The 23986-nt window shown below is 42.6% G+C and overlaps 1 protein-coding gene across 3 annotated transcripts in view; it reads right to left on the bottom strand.

Moving 5' to 3' along the window:
• The window catches only part of LOC117357480 (clusterin-like), a 101755-nt gene that overhangs the window by 62069 nt on the left and 15700 nt on the right, over window positions 1-23986 (bottom strand). For all 3 annotated transcript variants that reach the window (XM_033938147.1, XM_033938145.1, XM_033938146.1), the window contains exon 3: window positions 20621-20838. In XM_033938147.1, the coding sequence (XP_033794038.1) occupies window positions 20621-20838 (218 nt within the window). The remainder of the gene's footprint in view (window positions 1-20620; window positions 20839-23986) is intronic.

The following is a 23986-nucleotide window of genomic DNA, read 5'->3' on the forward strand; positions in this document are numbered from 1 at the left end:
TCTCCCTTGAGAAAAGGAGACTGCGTGGGGATATGATCGAGACCTTCAAAATACTGAAAGGAATCGACAAAATAGAGCAGAGAAGATTATTTACATTGTCCAATTTGACACGGACAAGAGGACATGAAATGAAGCTAAGGGGGGACAAGTTCAGGACTAATGTCAGGAAGTTCTGCTTCACACAGAGAGTGGTTGACATCTGGAATACTCTCCCAGGGGAGATTATTGCGGAATCGACAGTCCTAGGCTTCAAAAGCAAACTAGATGCATATCTCCTTGAGAGAGGCATATAAAGATATGGTTGGCTATAAAATAAGCCAGGTGTATACCTGGCAGGGCCTCCGCGTGTGCGGATCGCCGGACTTGATGGACCGAAGGTCTGATCCGGAGATGGCGCTTCTTATGTTCTTATGTTCGTGGCTCGCCTCTGTACCCTCTCCAGCAGAGTTATATCTTTCTTGAGGTATGGAGACCAGTGTTGTACACAGTATTCCAATTGCGGTCTGACCATTGCTCTATAAAGTGGCATTATCACATCTTCCGATGTACTCGTGATCCCCTTCTTAATCATGCCCAACATCCTATTTGCTTTCTTCGCCGCTGCCGCGCATTGAGCCGAAGGCTTTAGGGTTCTGTCAATCCGTACCCCCAAATCCCTTTCTTGTTCGCAATTTGCTAATGTCGCCCCCAACATCTTATACTCGTGTTCTTTGTTTTTTTTCCCTAGATGCATCACCTTGCATTTGTTTATGTTAAAATTCATCTGCCACTTTGTTGCCCACGCTTCTAGCTTGTTCAGATCCTCCTGGAGTTCCTCGCAGTCCCTTTGAGAGTCAACCGCACGACATAGTTTTGTATCGTCTGCAAACTTTATTATATTGCAAGTTGTTTCCTCTTCCAGATCGTTTATAAAAATATTGAACAAGATAGGCCCAAGAACTAAGCCCTGGGGCACGCCGCTAGTGACCCTCTCCCAGTCCGAGAATTTCCTGTTTATGCTAACCCTCTGAATTCTGTTCTCCAACCACTTGTCGATCCATCTGTGCACTTCTCCTATTCCATGGCTTAGTATTTTCTTCATAAGCCTTGCATGTGGAACCTTGTCAAACGCTTTCTGGAAGTCCAAGTAAACTATGTCCACTGAATCTCCATTATCCACTTGTTTGTTCACTTTCTCAAAGAATTGTAGTAAATTTGTCAAACATGACTTCCCTTTCCTGAAGCCGTGTTGACTAGCCCTTATTAGGTTGTGATTCTCCAAATGTTGTACAATGTTGTCTTTAATTAGTGTTTCAATTATCTTCCCAGGAACCAAAGTGAGGCTCACAGGTCGATAGTTTCCTGGATCACCTCTTGAACCTTTTTTGAAAATTGGGATAACATTTGCTATCCTCCAGTCTTCTGGTATTTGGCCGGTTCTAATTGACATATTAGCTACAGATTGTAGCAATTCACCAATTTCGACCTTAAGTTCCTTTAATACTCTCGGGTGAATTCCATCCGGTCCAGGGGATTTGTCGCTTTTCAGTTTGTCAATCTGAGAGTATATCATGTCCAACGTCACATTTACTGTTGTGAGGCTTTCTTCTATGCCTCCGGTGAATATCTTTCCTGTGTCTGGCACTGTTGAAATGTCCTCATTAGTGAAGACAGAGGCAAATAATGAATTTAACCTATCGGCAACCTGTTTATCCTCCTTAATTGACCCTTTCTTTCCTTGGTCGTCGAGAGGGCCCACTGCCTCTCTTGCTGGTTTCTTACCTTTTATATATCTAAAAAAGGGCTTGAATTTTTGGTTTCCTGTGCTATCTTTTCTTCATAGATTTTTTTGGCGTCTCTTACCACTTTATGACACTTTTTCTGGTCGATTTTGTGACAGTTCCAGGCCTCTGATGTTTTTTCTCGTTTCCATTTTTTAAACGAATTCCTCTTCTCCCTCACTGCATCTTTCACCTCTTTTGATAACCACGCTGGTTCTCCTTTGTTCTTCCTTCGCCTTCCTTTAGATATCTTCGGTATGTGAAGATTCTGTGCTTCTGTGATGGTGTTTTTCAGCAGAGACCATGCTTGATCAACTGTTAGGTTTTCTGCTTTGTTCTTCTTGAGCCGTTTTCTAACCATGGATCTCATGCTGTCATAGTTTCCTTTTTTGAAGTTAAAGGTCGTGGCTTTATTCTTGATTGGTTTCCCCTTTCCGATGCTAATGGTAAAATAGATCATATTGTGATCACTTGTCCCTAGCGGGGCCTTAACTTTTACATCAGTTGCTCTTCCCAAAAAATCATTTATGACCAAGTCCAGGACTGCATTTCCTCTTGTCGGTTCTCCTACCATTTGTTCCATGAAGCCATCTCCTATCATTTCCAGGAATTTTATCTCCCTGCCGCAGTTTGACGTTCCCAAATTCCAGTTTATCCCCGGAAAGTTGAAGTCTCCCATGATCGTTACATTGCCTGATTTACATCCACGATTAATTTCCTCCATCATTTCTTTGTCCGTTACCTCAGTCTGTCCCGGAGGTCGATAATATAGGCCAATTTGTGTGTCAGCCTCTTTATGTCCAGGAATCCTTATCCAGAGTGATTCTAGTTTTCCATTTGCTTCTGTCTTTCTTTCTCTAACAGACTCTATTTCATCTTGGACATACAGGGCAATACCTCCCCCTTTCTACCCTATCCTATCTCTTCTGTATAGTTTACATCCTTGTAATACTGTGTCCCATTCATTTTCTTCATTCCATCATGTTTCTGTTATTCCTATGATATCCAGTTGTTGTCTACTTGCTAATTCTTCAAGCTCTCCCATTTTGTTTCCTAAGCTTCTGGCATTCGGGTATATACATTTAAGTTCTGTTCGTGCTAAGTTACTGGTCCACACATCCTTTTTTGTATCCAATTGATCCCTTTCATTACCTCTTGTAGTGTCCTCATATTCATGCCCTATATCTGTATGATTGCTTGGAGTTACTTCCTCAGGATATCTTGGTGTCCGGGCCATCGACCGGCTGTCGGCTCTCCCCTGATCTTTAGTTTAAAGCCTTCTCAATGAACTTCCTTATGTTCTCAGTCAGGACTCTCGCTCCTTGTTTGGCTAGGTGAAGTCCATCCTTTCTATAATACCCGCTCTTTCCCCAGAATGTTGTCCAGTTTCGCACGAAGTCAAAACCCTCTTCCTCGCACCAACACCTCATCCAGGCGTTCACCGCTCTCAGTTCATCCTGTCTCGAAGCTGCTGCTGCTGCACAGAAACGTGAAGGGGAAGGGAAATACTGCTGCTGTTGCTGCACAAGGAAGTGGGGTGGGGGGAGGGAAATGCTGCTGCACAGGGAAATGGAGGGAGAGGGAATGCTGCTGCAGCTGCTGCACAGGGAAGTGGGGGGGAAGAAATGCTGCTGCTGCATAGGGGGCAGGGAGAGAGACAGATAGAAAGAAAGACAGAGGGAGATAGACAGAAAGAAAAGAATAAAGACACAGGGACAGACAGACAAAGGGGGACAGGGAGAGAGACAGACAGAAAAAAAGACAGCGGGAGAGAGAGACAGAAAGAAAGACAGACAGACATATATTCTAGCACCCGTTAATGTAACGGACTTAAAGACTAGTATATATATATATATATATATATGTATGTATATATATATATATATATATATATATATATAAATATATATAAATATATATATATATATATAAATAAAATGAGGGGGGTACAATATTTTAGGATGATATGATCAAATGTAAGAATTAAAGTGTTTTTAAATGTTCAATTGTTAAACATCATTTACTGTACTTGATTTTAAGATATGAAATGAATAAAGTTAAAAAAAAAAAAAAAATGCTAGAGCATATAGCTGAACTGCTTCAACTAATAGCCAATCTGTCGATCAAATCAGGAAGGATTCCGGAAGATTGGAAGGTGGCGAATGTTACGCCGATCTTCAAGAAAGGTTCGAGGGGAGATCTAGGAAACTACAGACCGGTGAGTCTGACCTTGGTACCGGGAAAGATGGTAGAGGCTTGGTACCGGGAAAGATAGTAGAGGCACTGATAAAGGATCACATAATTGATCACGTTGATGGACACGATCTGATGAGGACCAGCCAGCACGGCTTCAGCAAGGGAAGATCTTGCTTGACGAACTTGCTGCACTTCTTCAAGGGAGTAAACAGGCAGATAAACAAGGGTGACCCAGTCGACATTGTATATCTGGATTTTCAGAAGGCGTTCAACAAGGTTCCACATGAATGACTACTTTGAAAAATTGCGAGCCATGGAATCGAGGGTGAAATACTCACGTGGATTAAAAACTGGCTGGCAGATAGGAAACAGAGAGTAGGGGTAAATGGGCAATACTCGGACTAGCAAAGCATCAAGAGTGGAGTGCCGCAGATCCGTGGTGCTCAGATCCGTGCTCTTCAACATATTTATAAACGACCTGGAAATTGGTACGACGAGTGAGGTGATTAAATTTGTGGACGATACAAAGTTATTAAGAGTAAACTGTTTACTAGATATAAAGAAATAAACTGTTTACTAGAAAATCCTGTGGCTAAGAGATATGATAGAGACCTACAAGATCATGAAGGGCATAGAGAAAGTAGAGAGGGACAGATTCTTCAAACTTTCAAAACATATAAGAACAAGAGGGCATTCGGAAAAATTGGAAGGGGACAGATTCAAAACAAATGCTAGGAAGTTTTTCTTTACCCAGCGTGTGGTGGACACCTGGAATGCACTTCCAGAGGATGTAATAGGACAGAGTACGGTACTGGATTTCAAGAAAGGATTGGATGATTTCCTGCTGGAAAAAGGGATAGAGGGGTATAGATAGGGAGCTACTGCGCAGGTCCTGGACCTGTTGGGCCGCCGCGTGAGCAGACTGCTGGGCACGATGGACCTCGGGTCTGACCCAGTGGAGGCATTGCTTATGTTCTTATGTTCTTATATCATACGATACTATATCATTTGGAATGTCAATGAGGAAAAAAAGTCAAATTTCTTCAAATAATAATAAGTTATTACTTATTATGACAGGAGTAGCCATTCAACAAATTACATTTAATTGGAAAAATTGGAGCAGACCTAATTACAGTTTCTGGTGGAACTCTCTGTGTCATATATTTAAAATGGAAAGAACTTTAGCCACACAAAAAGGAAATTTTAATAAATTTCAGGAGGTTTGGGGTCCATTAATGGAATTTTGTGATGAGTAGATATCATTTTTCCCATATTGATACAATTGTAAAGTGAGGGGGGAGGGATTTCGGATCTGTTATTAAACGTTTAGGCAAACAGAAAAGATTATATATGTTATATATGTAATCACATTTGAAATAATGGGGATAGGGGGGTGGGTTTAAATATTATAACTTAAGTTGTATATGAAAGTTAATCAAGTGATATTGTATAAGTTTAAATGATATTGTCTGATACACTTCTTGTAAGATGTAAAATGAATAAAGAATTTATAAAAAAAAAAAAAAAAGAGTAGTGAAGATGCGGGAGGATTGCGAAGACCTGTAACGTGACAAACACTCTCGAGAAATGGGCCGCGACATGGGTAAATGAGGTTTAACTTGGATAAGTGTAAGGTGATGTATGTCGGTAACAAAAATCTTATACACGAATACAGGATGTCCAGTGCTGTACTTGGAGAGACCCCCCAGGAAAGAGACTTGAGAATACTGGTCGACAAGTCGTTGAAGCCATCCGCGCAATGTGTGGCGGCGGCGGTGAAAAGGGCGAACAGAACGCTAGGAATGATGCAGAAGGGGATCATGAACAGATCAGAGAGGGTTATCATGCCGCTGTATCGGGCTATGGTACGCCCTCACCTGGAGTACTGTGTCCAGCACTGGTCGCCATACATGAAGAAGGACACAGTGTTACTTGAAAGGGTCCAGAGAAGAGCGACCAAAATGGTTAAGGGGCTGGAGGAGTTGCCATACAGTGAGAGGTTAGCGAAACTGGGCCTCTTCTCCCTTGAAAAGAGGAGACAGAGGGGACATGATCGAAACATTCAAGATAATGAAGGGAATAGACTTAGTAGATAAAGACAGGTTGTTCACCCTCTCCAAGGTGGAGAGAACAAGAAGGCACTCTCCAAAGTTAAAAGGGGATAGATTCCGTACAAACATAAGGAAGTTCTTCACCCAGAGAGTGGTAGAAAACTGGAACGCTCTTCCGGAGGCTGTTACAGGGGAAAACACCCTCCAGGGGTTCAAGACAAAGTTAGACAAGTTCCTGCTGAACCAGAACGTACGCAGGTAAGGGTAGTCTCAGTTAGGGCACTGGTACTGGTCTTTGACCTAAGGGCTGCCGCGTGAACGGACTGCTGGGCACGATGGACCACTGGTCTGACCCAGCAGCAGCAATTCTTATGTTCTTAAGAGAAATGTTAGACATAGGGTGGAGGGCAAGGAGAGATGGTGCATGGGGAGAGAGAGAAATGTTGCACATGATAATGGAGGGGAGGATGGGGGAGAGATTCTGCATGGAGGAGAATAGAGAGGTTTGACCCAGGGAACAAGGCAGGGAGAGAGAGATATGGTAGACAGTGAGAAAGAAATAGAAATGTTAGATATAGTAGTGGAGGCTCCTGAGAAAATTTGAGAGGCTTCAGAGAAAATTAAAAGTCATAGGATAAGAGGCAACGTTCAATTGTGGATTAAGAACTGGTTATCAAACAGAAAACTGAGGGTAGAGTTGAATGGCCATTTTTCTCAGTGGAGGAGGGTAAATAGTGGTGTGTCGCAGGGATCTGTGCTGGGACTGGTGCTTTTTATTTTTTTTTTTCAATAACATGTTTATTGAAAAATTGTCATAGCATTACAATGCAAACACAATACAAGGCAGATAATATCATTGCCATGTACAAGGTATAACATATCTTATGAACAATAATTTTCAATTTTGTCCCTCCTTCCCCCCTTCCCCCCTCCCATCTTAAACAAAGAATCAATCCTCAATTTTCCAATCGGAAAGTAACAAAGATCTAAATAGGGTTGTCACAAATTAATCCTCTGCTCCGGGCAAAATGGCTCCCATGTGGCTTGTAGACGTCTTCCTTTAGGAGTATCTAGATCCGGGATCCCCAGGTGTTCCAGCTGCAGATACTAGATAAGTAAAGCTCTTCACTGAGCTACGGTTGGAGATGCTGGAGTTAAGCAGTGTATCAAGACAGATTTAACACCCAGGAGAAGAGTAACCTTAAGAAAATCATGCATACCCCTGGGCACTGGTACAACTACTGGGCAATAATACCATGGGGTTAATATACACCTCGCCCACCATAAGACATGTATATGATGTAAAATCCTCTTTCAAAAACATTGTATAATAGTACAAGAATAAAACATATGCCCAAGAGTGGCGGACTGATGCCTATACTTCAGGCAAATAGAATCTAAACGGATTGTCATGCGTTGTGCCCGACATGGGGAAATATATAGACACATGGCAATCTCGTAGCTGATTTCCAGGAGAAACCAGCAAGTGCAAATGAAATATCATCTGTATGTAATGTCTGTTTGTCTGACGAGAGCTTCACCCCCAGATCAGTAGACCAATGTGTACTAAGCCATGAGTAGTCAATCAGGATACAACTCCTGAAGGCCCTGATAAGCACATAAGAATAGCCTTACTGGGTCAGACCAATGGTCCATCAAGCACAGTAGCCCGTTTTCACGGTGGCCAATCCAGGTCACTAGTACCTGGCCAAAACCCAAGGTTTAGCAATATTCCATGCTACCAATACAGGGTAAGCAGTGGCTTCCCCCATGTCTTTCTCAATAACAGACTATGAACTTTTCCTCCAGGAACTTGTCCAAACCTTTCTTAAAACTAGCTACGCTATCCGCTCTTACCACATGGTGATAACGTAAGGGAATATCAGCCTGTGCATTAAGGGCTTCTTTGAATTGTTCAAAGCGGTCCGAGTAAAATGGGGCATACACAGTGGCATAACTGCCAGTAAGCATATTTATCAGAGGTCGGTAGAACGAATTTAGTCTGCAGTACAGAGAAACACTTGATAGATCCATCCTTAGACAATAACTGAAATAAATAGCAAATACTCCTTGTTGCCCAACATTGAAACACCCGAGAAGTCCGTCCTGGTTCAAAATCAGGGTTACTCCATATGGGTAGCAAAGTATAGAAGTGGGACAGATTTTTAATAGAGCACAGAGCCACCGCCAAACAGCTCTCATAGTCAAGTATATAGGGTAAGCCTGGAGGAGTTGATGAAAATATTTCAAAGGTGCGTGAAACAAAACACTAAAGTGATATGGGTGAAGAAGGGCTGTTTCGGCTGAAGTGAATGAAAATTTAGAAATGCCTCTGCATCAGTCATTAAAATGTAAAAGTTGACAGGTAAAGGTGTGGATATTCAAGAGCCTCAAGTCCCCTTTGTCTCGAGAAGAAACCACCACCTTGTAAGCTACCCTAGGTTTCTTGCCATTTCAAATAAACTTATTTAAGGCGCACACTATACATTTATGGGTACGAGTAGATAATATGATAGGTAGCATTTGAAAAAGGTAGAGCCAATAAGGCAGGGGTGTCAAACTCAATCACATAAGGGGCCGAAATCTAAAACACATGCTAAGTCGCAGGCTAAATTTTTTATTAAGATACTTAGTCTTAGTAGAAGTATAGCTCCTTCTTCACCCTGAGACACCATTCCAGCAATTCACCTGGTTATTTTCACCTCAAAGATATTACCATACTTAATCAAATAGTCATTCTAGGCATAGGCAGCAGAATGCTTTTTTGTTTGGGCCCAAAAGCAGACCCCCCTACTCCCATAATAGTACTAATTGTAATACCATTTTTTCCATTCATTTTTTTTATATATACACACATAATGGTTAACCACTAAATTAAACTACACAAAGCACACTGTATGCTTCTGAACATTCATTCCTACCAGAATATCTGGCCTTGGTCACATATGCAGAACACAGATAATCCCTATGCAAATACGGGACCACAAACTAAAAGTGTTAATACATACAAACAAAACCGTAAGATGCAAGACTCTGCATGCAGTACAACCCGAGAAATAGGAGTGTGTGGCGCAGTGGTTGGATCTACAGCCTCAGCACCCTGGGGTTGTGGGTTCAAACCCCGCGCTGCTCCTTGTGACCCCGGGCAAGTCACTTAATCCTCCATAGCCCCAGGTACGTTAGATAGATTGTGAGCCCACCGGGACAGATAGGGAAAATGCTTGAGTACCTGATTGTAAAAACCGCTTAGATAACCTTGATAGGTGGTATATAAAATCCTAATAAAACTTGAAACTTGAAATAGAAACAAATGCATTTCTTCCTGAACAGTGCAAAATATAGACAGCAGCTGTGAACAAGGCTGCCCTGTGAACTTCAATAAGATAAGTTGCTCAACATTTCATATTCTGCTCTTTTCACTGGTTTTCAGCATTATATCTCCTTAATTTCTCTTCTCCTCCCTGTTTCTTACTTAAAAAAAAAACAAAAAAGCACAAAAAAATAAACCCTTCTCTTTCCTCTGTTAAATCTTATTTCCTCTTCCTCTTCATAGGAATAAGGGTAAGACTTTATTAACTTTAATTAAATCCTGGTGCCTGTGGCTCAGGGTGACTAAAGTAGGGAAAATCCTGTTATAAATCCTGTTTTAGGGTAGCCACTGATTTGTTATAGAACCTGCATTTTTGTTTAAAATACTGTGTTTTAGGTGGTATAGAGCCTATATTTCTGACTTACTAGTTTTTAGCCATTGTGTCTGCTGATTAGGTGGAGAAGGGAGGGGCTCTGTTTTACTTCTAAGGTTAACTGCATTATCTTTGGGACAGTGCTGTGAACAAGGCTGTCCTGTGAACTTCAATAAGATAAGTTGCTCAACATTTCATATTCTGCTCTTTTCACTGGTTTTCAGCATTATATCTGCTTAATTTCTCTTCTCCTCCCCGTTTCTTACTTAAAAAACAAACAAAAAAGCACAAAAAATAAACCCTTGTCTTTCCTTTGTTAAATCGTATTTCCTCTTTCCCTTTCCCTTTATAGGAATAAGGGTAAGACTTATAGTCCCACCAACCCCAGGGACCACTTTTCATATATAGAGACCCAAATAATCAGGACTACTCAATCAAGTCACTTCACAACCAATCAAGATGACCTTTATTCTATGCAATCACTGTGGTGCTTTAATTCCAAGACATACTATTTGGAGGCTTAAGGCTTGCCCCATCTGTCTTCAACTTGCTAGTATTAAGGAGGAGCTCTGCAAACTTAAACAGGAATTGAATACAATTAAAGCAGCTTTCATCACTCCACAAAATCATACCAACTTACCACCTCTACCTCAAAGAATAAAACAGTCCAGGAATAAATGGGCCACAGTAGGCTCAGGAAGACTGCGACATGTAACACAGAAACATCCACCTTCACAATTATTACCTCTACAGAATTCCTTCACTCCACTAGTGCACTGCGATACTCAAGAAAACAGAAGGGAGGTGGGACTGGAACCAATGAAGGTAACTCAAGAGAGCAAACGCACCCTAAGCACAAATAAAAAGGCCAAAAACAGAAAACTATTACTATTGGGGGATTCCATCATCAGAGGCATTAACCTTGGAACACAAGGCGAGGAGACCAAAATAGTGAAATGTCTTCCAGGATCCTCAGCTACCAGGAGTTCCAGGCAAATACAGACTATAATTAAGGAAGAAACTAAGGATTTTAACACTGATGTTGTTATCCATCTGGGAACAAATGACCTGGCCAACAACTCCACACTTGCAGCACAGAAAGCTTTTCGGGAGCTTGGTGAGGGAGTGAAACCTTTTGTAAAGACTTTAGCTTTTTCTGAAATACTGCCTGCATATGGAAAGGGAGAGCAAAGAGTGAAAAACACAGAGGACTTTAATAGATAGCTCAAAGCCTGGTGTCATCAAGAAGGCTTCAGGTACATAGGAGGATGGGGAAATACATGGAAGGACAAGAAGCTATATTGCACTGATGGGCTATATATTACTACAGCAGGAAAAAGAAACCTTGCAGAGAAATTTAGACAATATTTTTCTAGGCATTTAAACTAGAAGGTGGGGGTGGTGTATGTACGAAGGACAATTATAGAGACCACCCCCAGCAAAAGAAAAGATGTGATAGTAATAAAGACTGCAACATAAGCAATATCAGCAACTCATTTCTTAGTATTGCAACAGAAAGTGAAACGAAACAAAAATCCATACGAAAAAGGAGATTATCGCTGAAAAATAGCTGGAAAGCGATGACCACAAATGCTCGCAGTCTAAGCAAAAAAGTTCATGATCTGCAAGCCCTGATGTTAGCGGCAGATCTAGATATTGTCGCTATCACAGAGACATGGTTCAGTGAATCACATGGATGGGATGCAAACATACCGGGATATAATCTTTTTAGGAAGGACAGAGATGGTCAAAAAGGTGGAGGAGTAGCTCTCTATGTAAAGATCAATATCCAAGCGACTGAAATGCAAGGGACCTGGGGAGAGGAAGAAGCGATATGGATTGTTCTGAAAAGAGAAGATGGAACTTCTATCTATGTGGGTGTAGTCTACAGACCTCCGACTCAATCGCAGCAAATTGACAAGGATCTGATTGTGGATATCCAAAAGTTTGGAAGGAAAAAGGAGGTTCTGTTGTTGGGAGATTTCAATCTGCCGGATGCAGACTGGAATGTTCCGTCTGCAGAATCGGAAAGAAGTAGGGAGATTGTGGATGCCTTTCAAGAGGCTCTGCTCAGACAAATGGTGACGGAACCCACAAGGGAAAAAGCGATATTGGATCTGGTCCTCACAAATGGAGAGAGTATCTCTAATGTTCAAGTGGGTGCTCACCTGGGAAGTAGTGATCATCAAACGGTTTGGTTTGATATAGCGGCTAAAGTGGAGAGCGGCCGCACGATACTTAAAGTCCTAGATTTCAAACATACGGACTTTAATGCTATGGGAGAGTACCTGAAGAAAGAGCTGTTAGGATGGGAGGACATAAGAGAAGTGGAAAGACAGTGATCTAAGCTGAAAGGAGCGATAAAAATGGCTTCGGACCTTTATGTGAAGAAAATCAATAAAAACAAGAGAAAAAGGAAGCCGATATGGTTCTCCAACCTAGTGGCTGAGAAAATAAAGGCGAAAGAGTTGGCGTTCGTGAAATATAAAAAAATCAAGAAGAGGAGAGCAGAAAGGACTACAGGGTGAAACTGAAAGAAGCCAAGAGAGAGATACGTCTGGCGAAAGCACAGGCGGAAGAACAAATGGCTAAAAATGTAAAAAAGGGAGACAAAAATTTTTTCAGATATATTAGTGAAAGGAGGAAGATGAAAAATGGAATTGCTAGGCTAAAAGATGCTGGGAACCAATATGTGGAAAGTGATGAGAAAGCGAATGTGCTAAACAAATACTTCTGTTCTGTGTTCACAGAAGAAAATCCTGGAGAAGGACCGAGATTGTCTAGCAAAGTTACACGAGAAAATGGAGTAGATTTGCGCCGTTCACGGAGGAGGGTGTTTATGAGCAAGTTGAAAAACTGTAGGTGGACAAACCGATGGGACCAGACGGAATCCATCCTAGGATACTAAGGGAGCTCAGAGAGATTCTGGCGAGTCCTATTAAAGACTTGTTCAACAAATCTCTGGAGATGGGAGTGATTCCTGGGGATTGGAGGAGAGCGGATGTGGTCCCTATTCATAAAAGTGGTCACAGGGATGAAGCAGGAAACTACAGACCGGTGAGCCTCACTTCAGTTGTTGGAAAAATAATGGAAGTTTTGCTGAAAGAAAGGATAGTGTACTTCCTTGAATCTAATGGGTTACAGGATCCGAGGCAACATGGCTTTACAAAAGGTAAATCGTGCCAAACGAACCTGATTGAATTTTTTGATTGGGTGACCAGAGAGCTGGATCGAGGACATATGCTAGATGTAATTTACTTGGATTTCAGCAAAGCCTTTGATACAGTTCCTCATAGGAGGCTGTTGAACAAACTTGAAGGGCTGAAGTTAGGACCCAAAGTGGTGAACTGGGTCAGAAACTGGCTGTCGGACAGATGCCAGAGGGTGGTGGTTAATGGAAGTCGCTCGAAGGAAGGAAAGGTGAGTAGTGGAGTCCCTCAGGGATCGGTGCTGGGGCCAATCCTGTTCAATATGTTTGTGAGTGACATTGCTGAAAGGTTAGAAGGAAAAGTGTGCCTTTTTGCAGATGATACCAAGATTTGTAACAGAGTAGACACCGAAGAGGTAGTGGAAAATATGAAAAAGGATCTGCAAAAGTTATGGTCTAATGCCTGGCAACTAAAATTCAATGCAAAGAAATGCAGAGTAATGCATTTGGGAATTAATAATAGGAAGGAACCGTATATGCTGGGAGGAGAGAAGCTGATATGCACGGACAGGGAGAGGGACCTTGGGGTGATAGTGTCCGAAGATCTAAAGGTGAAAAAAACAGTGTGATAAGGCAGTGGCTGCTGCCAGACGGATGCTGGGCTGTATAAAGAGAGGCGTAGTCAGTAGAAGGAAGAAGGTGTTGATGCCCCTGTACAGGTCATTGGTAAGGCCCCACTTGGAGTATTGTGTTCAATTTTGGAGACCGTATCTGGCGAAGGACGTAAGAAGACTTGAGATGGTCCAGAGGAGGGCGACGGAAATGATAGGAGGCTTGCGCCAGAAGACGTATGATGAGAGACTGAAAGCCCTGAATATGTATACCCTAGAGGAAAGGAGAGACAGGGGAGATATGATTCAGACGTTCAAATACTTGAAGGGTATTAACGTAGAACAAAATCTTTTTCAGAGAAAGGAAAATGGTAAAACCAGAGAACATAATTTGAGGTTGAGGGGTGGTAGATTCAAAGGCAATGTTAGGAAATTCTACTTTACGGAGAGCGTAGTGGATGCCTAGAATGCGCTCCCGAGAGAGGTGGTGGAGAGTAAAACTGTGACTGAGGGTTTTACGATTAGTTCAGTGCCATGGGGAGGTTTCTGGTTTTGAACTGAACTTGGACAAGTCGGAGGCCCTGCCCTTTAGTGGGTATGCTTATGAGGATTGGACATCCCCTTTTCCATTACGAAAGGTGGCGCACAGACTTAAATATTTGGGGATCTATATTACTGGTGATCTTAAAAGGGCTTATGGGGACAACTTTAAGGTACTATTGCACAAATCCCGGGATTTATTGGCTCTCTGGACCAATTTTCCTTTAACTTTGCGGGGGAGGATAGCATTGTTTAAAATGGTCCTGTTTCCGAAATGGCTATATGTGATGCAAACTTTTCCTATGTATATAACGAATAAGGACATTGGTCTGTATCATAAAGTGTTACGTAAATTTCTTTGGAATAATAAGAAGCCCAGATTGACTTTAGCACAACTTTCCTTACCACTGGGGAGCGGCGGTTTGGCTTTGCCGGACCTATGGAAATGCCTGTCTCCTTCGTCATCTGGTGAACTGGATCAAGAATACTGCCTATTATACTCCTGTAGCCCTGGAACAGCAACTGATGGCGCCTACGCACTTGTTGTATTATCTTCATGCGAAACGACCCCATCGGATTTTTCCGACTCGTTCTCATCCTCTGTTGAAATCTATGCGCCAATGTTGGCAATGGTTATGCAAACGGATGCAGGTGCCTTTTACTTCTACAGTGCTTTTACCCTTGTGGGGAAATCGGGACTTGGATCCGGATGCCTCTAAGACTTACTTGAGGACTTGGGCGACCAATGGCCTTTGTTATGTGCGGGACGTGGTGACAGCACAGGGCCTTCCGGTTTCCTTCCCTGCTCTCCAGGCTCGGGGTGTTGTACAGGCTCGGGATTGGCTTTCCTATGGTCAAGTCAGTCACTATCTGCACTCCCTGGATCACTCTACTTTGCATGAAGATGCGGCTGACATGGTTTGGGAGACTTTGACCCTGTCCCGTTCGACCAGTATGAGTATCTCCTTTCATCAGATCAGCTTGGGCAGTTTTTCGGCACCTTGGAATTATGATGCAGTGGCTGTTGTTTGGAATCTGGACCTTGCCTCTACAGAGCAGATCACTGGAGAGGATTTGCGTATCCTCATGCGACATCTTCCGAGACTGACTCGCTCGGTGGTGTTGCAGGAACAGCACTATAAATTCTTGTTGAGACTTTACATTTCCCCATATAAGGCCTTGGTGGCCGGTATTGCTACTCATGCAGAATGCCCTAAATGCCGTTCTGCCCCTGCGGGTTTGTTTCATATGTTTTGGTCCTGTGACAGAATACAAACCTTCTGGTCTTTTGTTGGGCTTCATCTACAGACGATCTTGAAGACAAGACTTCCCCTTGGAGCAAAGGTTTTTCTTTTTTATCACTTTACTTCTTTGGGACTTTCTAGGGGTAATTCCGTGTTGCTGCAGAAGGCCTTTTTGTTAGCTCGTAAATGTATCCTCTTGTTATGGAGGCAGGCTGAGGTGCCTACCCTCACAATGTGGAAAAATGAACTGTTTACTTTGCTGAAGTATGAATATTTGGATACTAAGAAAAGTGGCCCTGGTCAATGGAGGAAATTTCGAGCGATTTGGGCTCCGGTCTGGGACAATTTGTCTCCGGGTGCCCGAAGTGCTCTTCTGAATTTCTGACACTGGAGTGCTTGGGGGGGTGAGGGGTGGGGGGGGGGTTTGGAGGGTGGGTTGTTCTTGGCTTTTGATGAGTATCTTTTGTCTCCGCGCAGAAACAACGCGGTAGACCCTTTTTGTCTTGGGTTTTGCTTTGTATCTGGTTCTTTGTATTCCGATTGTGGTTTACTTCTTTGTATTCTTCTTTTCTTAATAAAAGAAAAACAAAACAAAAAAAAACTGTGACTGAGTTCAAAGAAGCGTGGGATGAACACAGAGGATTTAGAATCAGAAAATAATATTAAATATTGAACTAAGGCCAGTACTGGGCAGACTTGCACGGTCTGTGTCTGTATATGGCCGTTGGGTGGAGGATGGGCTGGGGAGGGCTTCAATGGCTGGGAGGGTGTAGATGGGCTGGAGTAAGTCTTAACAGAGATTTCGGCAGTTGGAACCCAAGCACAGTGCAGGGTAAAGCTTTGGATTCTTGCCCAGAAATAGCTAAGAAGAAAAAATAAAAAATTTAAATTGAATCAGGTTGGGCAGACTGGATGGACCATTTGGGTCTTTATCTGCCGTCATCTACTATGTTACTATGCTACTATGTAAATTCTCAAAACTGACACAATTCAATCACTAAATTGAAAATAAAATAATTTCCCCTACCTTTGTTATCTGGTGACTTTGTTTTTCAAACCATCTTTTCCCAGAGTCTGGCTGCACTTCCTTCTGTATGTGCTCTTAACTGTGTATCCAAGGCCACCTTATCCATTTACTGTTTTTCTCTCCTTCACTTTCTGCCATACATCCATCTTTAACATTAACTTTTAACATTCAACTTTCTTCCATTTTTCTGCTTTCTTCTCAAAATCTATCTACTTTTCCATGTATTCTCTTCCTATCTATTCATGTGTACCATCTCCTCCCTCTTTCTTCTCCCCTACTCCCATCCATCCATAAGAAACATATCTTCTTATCTCTTCCCTGTCGCACCCATTGCTGTATACCATCTCCTCCCTCTGTCTCCCCTTCTCCTCCATCCCTGTGCACCATCTCATCCCTCTCCCATGGTCAGACATCTGTCCTCCCCTTTCCCCCTTCATATAGTCTGGCATCTTTCTCCTCTCCTACCTATAGCCTGGAATTTTTCTCCTCTGCCCAATGGTCTGGCATCTCTCTCTTCTTCCCTCCCTTTTCATGTGGTCTAACATCTCTCTCCTCTCCTCTATTTTCCATGATCTGGCATCTCTCTCCTCTCCTTCCTGCAGTTTAGCATCTCTCCTCTCTCCTTCCCTTCCATTCCCTGCCCTGATCTGACATATCTCTCCTTCCCAATCCAGTGGTCTGACATCTTTCTCTTCCCTCCTTCCATCACCCTTCTCCAGAATCTGACATCTCTTCCTTCTTTGAGTCATCCTTCCTCCCTCCCAGTGTAACATTTCTCTTTCCCTCCTCTCCATCACTATCATGTCCAACAATTCTCCCTCTTCCCCATGTATACCATCGCTCTTTCCCTCCCACTCCACACACCTATGTCCAAGAATTTTCTTTTTATCTTCCCTTACCCACCAGAAACATCTCTTTCCCTCCCTTCCTAACAACCCCCAGCTCGTGCAGCCTCTGTCCTTTCAACTCCCTCCAAGCCCATGCAGCATCTGTCCTTCTTGCTTTCCCAACCCCCTCCCCCATGCAGCATGTCCTTCCCTCATTCCCAACCCCCAGCCCTCCCCTCTCAGCTAGATACTACGGTACGACAGTCCCCATTTCTCGACTGCCCCACCAACCACCTCCCCGCCGCTGAAATTTAAAATCTTCGGGCAGCATTTCATCTTTCCAAGTAGGCACGACGCTGCAGAAAGAACACTTCCAGGGCAGGGCGATAACAGGAGGCTGGCCTGAAAACCTGCACTACAGTGCAATCCACTTTAGGTTGTTCAAAAACCTGAAAATCAGGCGCCAGCAGATAAAGCATCAATATAGTTTTAGAGGACCACAGAGAGCTTTCTGGAGAATCCCACTGTGCTTGAATCAGTCAAGAAGCTGTGGATGAGATGGACAAAAGGAAGACAGCATCTTAGAGTGGGCCATGACTGAAGCCTGAGAAGTGGAAGGAGGAGGATCCAGTTGGAGCTCTTTTAGAACATCAGCAATGAGAAGAGAGACAGAACTAGGCTGAAAAAGCCTGCAAACCACAGGGTCATCCCCCAAATCTGGACTCTCAGGGTGCTCGAGGCGACTAGTCCCGGCAATGGAATCAGCCGGATCCAAAATAGAAGCAGTGTCAGAAGACAGCATGGGCATAAATAACATCTGAATGGCAGCTGATGCAATCGAGGTCCGCCACAGCAGGATGAGAGGGCTCCCGAACAGGAAGCTTCGCCACTGACGCAATAGGCTAAGACGAACAAACAAACAAGCGGGGTCCATAGAAAAAGCTTTCCAGAGAAGCCAAACAAATTCCAGCAAAAAGTCACACCCCGCATCCATGGCAGAGAACTATTGAGACATACGCACTCTATGACGAGTCCCCAGACTCAGAACGCCAGGATTTTGCACCTAAAGCCATTAGAACTGCTGGACGATATTCTTTTCTGAAGTCACAGACCCAGGCCAGCTCCCCAGCCCTTGAGTACATGGAGGAGGCCAAATCTGAAGTTCCCGCCCCCTCACCATGCATGGTACACGGTCGTTAATCTGGCACCAATCTGGCACAATCATTGCACATGTTCAGTAGATTAGGGGCTGGGGAGTCCTTCCAAAATTATTTTTAGGCAAATTGAGGGGTTTTGAGGTAGAAATCAAACTTCCAAGATGGTCACTGCCAGCAAATTCGCACCATAAACGGAAAAAAACAAAAATAAAACATAGCGATCTGGGAAGGTGGGAGACCTAAACCCTACTCTCAGAAACTGTGAAAAACACAAATTAAAGCTTCTCACAAACCACCCCTGAAGTTCCCATAGAACATAATGGAGGGACTCACAGTTCTGTAGTGCCTTTGCCTGTCATCATTTTTTAAAGCAGTTAAGTGGAGAAAAACACTCAGAAACAGCACCAGATGCACAGAATTGAAGATCTTTGGACTGCTAGCCAGCCAGACACCAACTACAACCTCTGCCTTCACAGATCCTCTGCCACACGGTCAGGGACAAGAAAGGCATCCTGAACCTTGAAACCTAGTCTCCCTCCAGACACCCACAGCCTGTGTTTGAAACCTGTGACAAAGTCACCGGCCAGCTCACTCTCAAGAGAAGGGACCCCGGGTACTCTAAGAAGGGTGGCACACACAGCAGGCTGGCTCCACAGAACCACCAGAGTTTCTCTGGGAAGCTGCAGTCCAGCACTGCAGGACTGCATCCTTTTCTCTGACAGGGGACCATCTGGGAGGGGTCTCAAAGCACGGAAGTCACTAAGAAATGAACTAAGAAATAAAAGCAGAGCTACTGCAAAAGACTTCTGCATGCACTGCTTGCAGAAATTGTAATTGGATATGTTTACTAACTCTCAGGCTAAGGGGGTGGAGCATGTTCTCAGAAAGTTGTGTATTTCTGCAACTCCTGGACTGCAGGTTGGGATTGAACACCTAGCAAATGGAATCCAGAAGGGACATAACAGAATTACCTAGGTCTGAGACATCTATGAAACGATTAAAGGTACTTTAAATTTGAAAATCCATTTATTCTCTCTAGCTTTTAACCTATATTGGGTATTCGATTATTTGTTAGGAGCTGTTTCTAATAATAAAGTTATGAGAATATGTTTTTGCATGATTGGTCTGGTTGTATGTATATTTTACTATAATTTTTGGAGTTCTTATCCTGCTCAATTTTATATATAGTCTATATACATCACTAAGATTTGGCTGTGTTGTAGTTTAGTGATATATGAAAATCCTATATAATAAAACCCTAAGCGTACATGCGCACTTAGGATTTCGTGTTCCCTGCCGCTGTGGTGTGTGATCCATGGCAGCCAACCCAGCGGCAAGGAACATTCTGGCCACTCCCCTCCTCCTGCCCTCACTCACCCTGGAAGCCAGGCAAGCTCTCTCCCTGCCCGCGTCCTCGGCAGGGAACACATCTCGGCCCTCACTCGCCGCTGCCACCGCTGATCCTCCTGTAAAGAGCAGCCTGCGATGGTGGCCGGCTTTAGCGAACCTCGCAGGCCGCTCTCCAACTCGATAGCACATTCCCTCTGACGCGATCCCATGCCACCATCGCAGGCTGCTCTTTACAGGAGGATCAGCAGCGTGAGAGGAGCCGCCGCCGGCACTTTTAAAGCTTAAAACAAAAACCTTCGGCTGCAGCAGGCCAGTCCGCGGGAAGGGAAGGGGGAGGGGCCGAACGGAGCAGGCCAGATCACAGGGAGGGGCCGAACGGAGCAGGACAGCTCAGGTAAGAGAAGGGAATTGCTTCACAGGGACCTGGAGGGGAAGGGAAATACCGCTGCTGCTTCAGCAAAGGAAAGTGGGGGGGGGGGAGGAGAGACAGAAAGAAATACAGACAGACAAATGAGGCCAGGGAGAGAGACATAAATAAATAAAGCCAGACAGGCATATATTCTAGCACCCGTTAATGTAACGGGCTTAAACACTAGTTTTTAATAAAGGTAAAAATTCTTTAGGCTTGCTTTTGACCCACTATTATTGGTCTCTCTCAATTAATTAGTCCCCAGTTGCACCATGATGACTAGCAGATAGTTGTGAGTTTTTAATTTTGAACTGTTTTATTGTATATTTTAATTTGCATTATTATTTTACCTGCAAACCACTTGGATATGAAAACCAGAGGGACTGAAATGGCAGATAAAATAAAAAGGATGGAGGAAGTAGACTATGAATGCATTTGAAAGTAAAGACAAGAACATGGTATTGATATGAATATTTAACAGGAAGCTAGTGCAAGGGAACAGTAAACATGGTTTAAATAGGAAAGCATTAAAGAGAATGTGAGCAGCAGACTCTGCAGAACAAAAAGTGGACAAGATAAGTTTGATTAGAGAGAGAAAACACTGTGGATGAACTTACAGTGGTCATTTTGAAATCATCGTCGAGGTCTTCCTTTTTATCAGATTTGGACATGTCCGTTAACTGTTCACCAAGCTGTTCCAAGAGGTTGGCGGTAGCTGACATCTCTTTCTGGAGTCTTTGCAGCAGATCTTCACACTGATTTGTGAGTTTCTCTGCCAGTTTCATGGACTCATCAAATTGCTCTTGGATTCTTTTCGAACTTTTCCCGGAGTAGTCTATTAGGGGTAAGAAAAAGAATTCAGTGGAATAGTGATATAACATAATAAATGACAGCAGAGAAAGAACACCTAACCCATCCCGTCTGCCTAGACTAAGATGGAGTGAAACAGTTTTTCTCTTACGATTTATGGGGACAAGTACCCTGTGCAGGTAGGTGCTTCTAGCACATGTACCTAAGGGCAAGGACAATTTTATAAACTAGGCGCACACATTTAAATGCACATTACATGTGTAAATGTATAAAAAGAATACTTTAAGTGCCAAAATTCTGCCTAAGCACTATTTGGTAAATATCTGCTTAAATAGCAGGTATTTGCAAGGGGGTCATACGCAAGGATGGAACATGGGCAGTGCATAGGTGGGGCTCCCACTTATGGAATACTAGGCACCTTGGCTCCGTTATAAAATAGGCTCCAAATGTGTGGCTTCAGGGTACCTAAATGGAGGCACCTAGTTATAGAATTACCCCCTTTATATTAATTTTCAAAAACGTTGTTCCTCTTTGAAACTTCACTAACTATGTAGATACAAAGGATATGCATACTTTGTACTTACTGTAGTAAATTCAATATAGGCCACTAAATGTTAGGTGCCAAAAAACTGGACGCTGAGCTAGTATTCTACAATGCCAGAATTGCACATTGAGGGCCAAATTCTGTACAGTGCGACCACAATTTTGAACACATATTTGTGCGCACTGGCGATTTACATGCACAATTTATTTAACAAGCCAATTGGCAATTAACAAGTAAAAATTGGCAATAAATAGAATTTACATGCACAACTTTCTAAGCGTATTCTATAAAGTAGTGTGCAAGTCTCAAAAGGGGGCATAGGCGGGTCATGGGAGTTCTTAAAAGTTGGGCACACTGTTATAGAATATACCCGATCTGTGTACAACTTAGGCACAGATCAGGTTAAGTCTGGTTTTCATTGGCATAAATAGTTGCATGTAAATGTTAGATACATGCAAAGGCATTATGCATTATTCTTTAAACTGTGCCTAACTTTAGAGGCGTTTTCTAGAATTGTGCTGTCATCCTTTTCAGCGCTGAATTTTTAGGAGTCATATATAGAATATAGCTCTGAATTTCTTTTTTTTTTTTAATTTATTTATGAGTTTTTAATTTATACTATCAAGATAAACTTGTACAGAAAAAGGATTCATGATAAGAAAAAAAAAATTATCAAAAGACAATTAAACAAGCAATTAAAATAACTTGACCCAAATCTTTTCAAGTCCTCAAATAGATCCAAGACGTAAATCAAATGCGAGTACATCGAAAAGAAACGATCTTTATAGAATCATAAGCTATCAGAGAGTAAGGACGTCTAATCTATTTAGCACTCTCCTTCTCCAGTCGGGACAAGGACAGGAAGGTCGTCAGTTGGGGAGGTTCAAAGAAAACATACTTCTGAGTTTTATAATGAATTACACATTTACAAGGATGTCTAAGAAAAAAGGTTGCCCAGCTCTGAATTTCTTATATAATGCTAGTGTAAGACCGCAGTCATGCGATCACTTATCATTACATGGTTATGGCAAACAGTGGTGCCTAAATGTGGCAATTGGGAGCATAATTTGCACATAAGAGGTGTTGGGGAATTAAGTCTTTGGGGAAGGATAAGCCGAGCAGAAAATAGTACAGTTTATTTGAAAAATCAAATACTGTATATGAAAACTATTCTCCCTCAATCTAAATACACTTAGGAGAATGCCTCATTTACCCAAGCCTAAAAGAATGCATATTTTAAGATGACAATTTTAAGCCAAGCTACTTTAGTTATGAAAATTGGTATTTACGCAGGTAGGTGGCTTTCAAAGTCACGCTCTCTAAAACAGGTTTTTCTTTACATTTCATTTAAATAAACACTTCTGAGTGAAGAACTAAGGGCTAGATTTGCTTATGTGTGCTACTGATGATACCGTAATATCATTAATGCACCTTATTAGTAACTAGACCCCACCAAATAAAATGGGACCTGTGATAACATGCATTTGAGTGTTAACTCAAAGTAACATGGTAGCATCTTTTAGTAAATCTAGCCCTACTTTTATATTCCTGGTTGGTTCCATCACTAGACTAGTGTATTCCAAAAGGTAAGATATGCAACTCATTTCTATGACATATTTCAAAATGCTGCACAAAATTAGCTTTCAAATGTTGTCTGTCCACAGTGGTGTAGCAAGGGAGGTTGGTGCCCGGGAAGGTGACACCCAGCATTGATGCGCCATGCTCCCCTCCACTCTTCCCTGCTGCTTGGGTGCCCTCCCTCATGTACCTCTTGACATGTTTGCCGGTGCAGGTAGCATCTTCCACCCGCTGCTCACACCGGCATCATCTCCCTTCTGACATCATCTCCTGGTCCCATGACCAGGAAGTGATGTCAGAAGGGAACTGAAGTCAGCGTGCGCAGGAAGTAGAAGATGCTGCTTGAGCTGGCGAACATTTAAAAAGGTACATGGGGGGGGGAGGAGATGAGGGGAGGTGCCGGTGCCCCCTACAAAGATGGCACCTGGTGGCACCCCTCCACCCCCCCTTACTTTGCCACTGTCTGCCCCAGTATGTTATTTACTTATAGCCCTCCTTAAACAAGGCAGGTAAAGTTGCATGCATAATTAATTATCCAACAACATGACAATAAATTAAAACCAATTCATAAAAAAAATCAATCTACATAAACAAAAGAAAATCAAGTAACTAAAAATAAACTGGTCATTGTTCTTGAATTTAATCCTACATCTTCATTCAATTACTCTCTCTAAATACTTTTTTGTTACCTTAACCACTACTGCCATTGTCTCAAAGCTGAACAGCTGGTCAACATCCCCCACTATCTAACAGTTTACAATTTATTAAAACATTCTATACTTTTACTGAACAAACGGGATAAAGCAATGAACAGTCTGAAAATAAGGTTTGAATGGATCTCCAATTTAAGATAGAAAAGTTTAAAGAACATAAAGCAACATGATAGCATAAAAACTCAGACAATCAAATATAACTCTATTAATAAAACAGACTAAACATAAACCATAAATACAGAAAACAGGAATGGCTTCTCACCTAGTTAGAAAAAGTTCAGTACTAAGTTGAGAAGGGAGGCTGTTCCAGGTGGTAGGTACCATGAAAAGAGGCACAA

This window comes from Geotrypetes seraphini, chromosome 3 (genome assembly GCF_902459505.1).
Source record: "Geotrypetes seraphini chromosome 3, aGeoSer1.1, whole genome shotgun sequence".
NCBI classification, from domain to species: domain Eukaryota; kingdom Metazoa; phylum Chordata; class Amphibia; order Gymnophiona; family Dermophiidae; genus Geotrypetes; species Geotrypetes seraphini.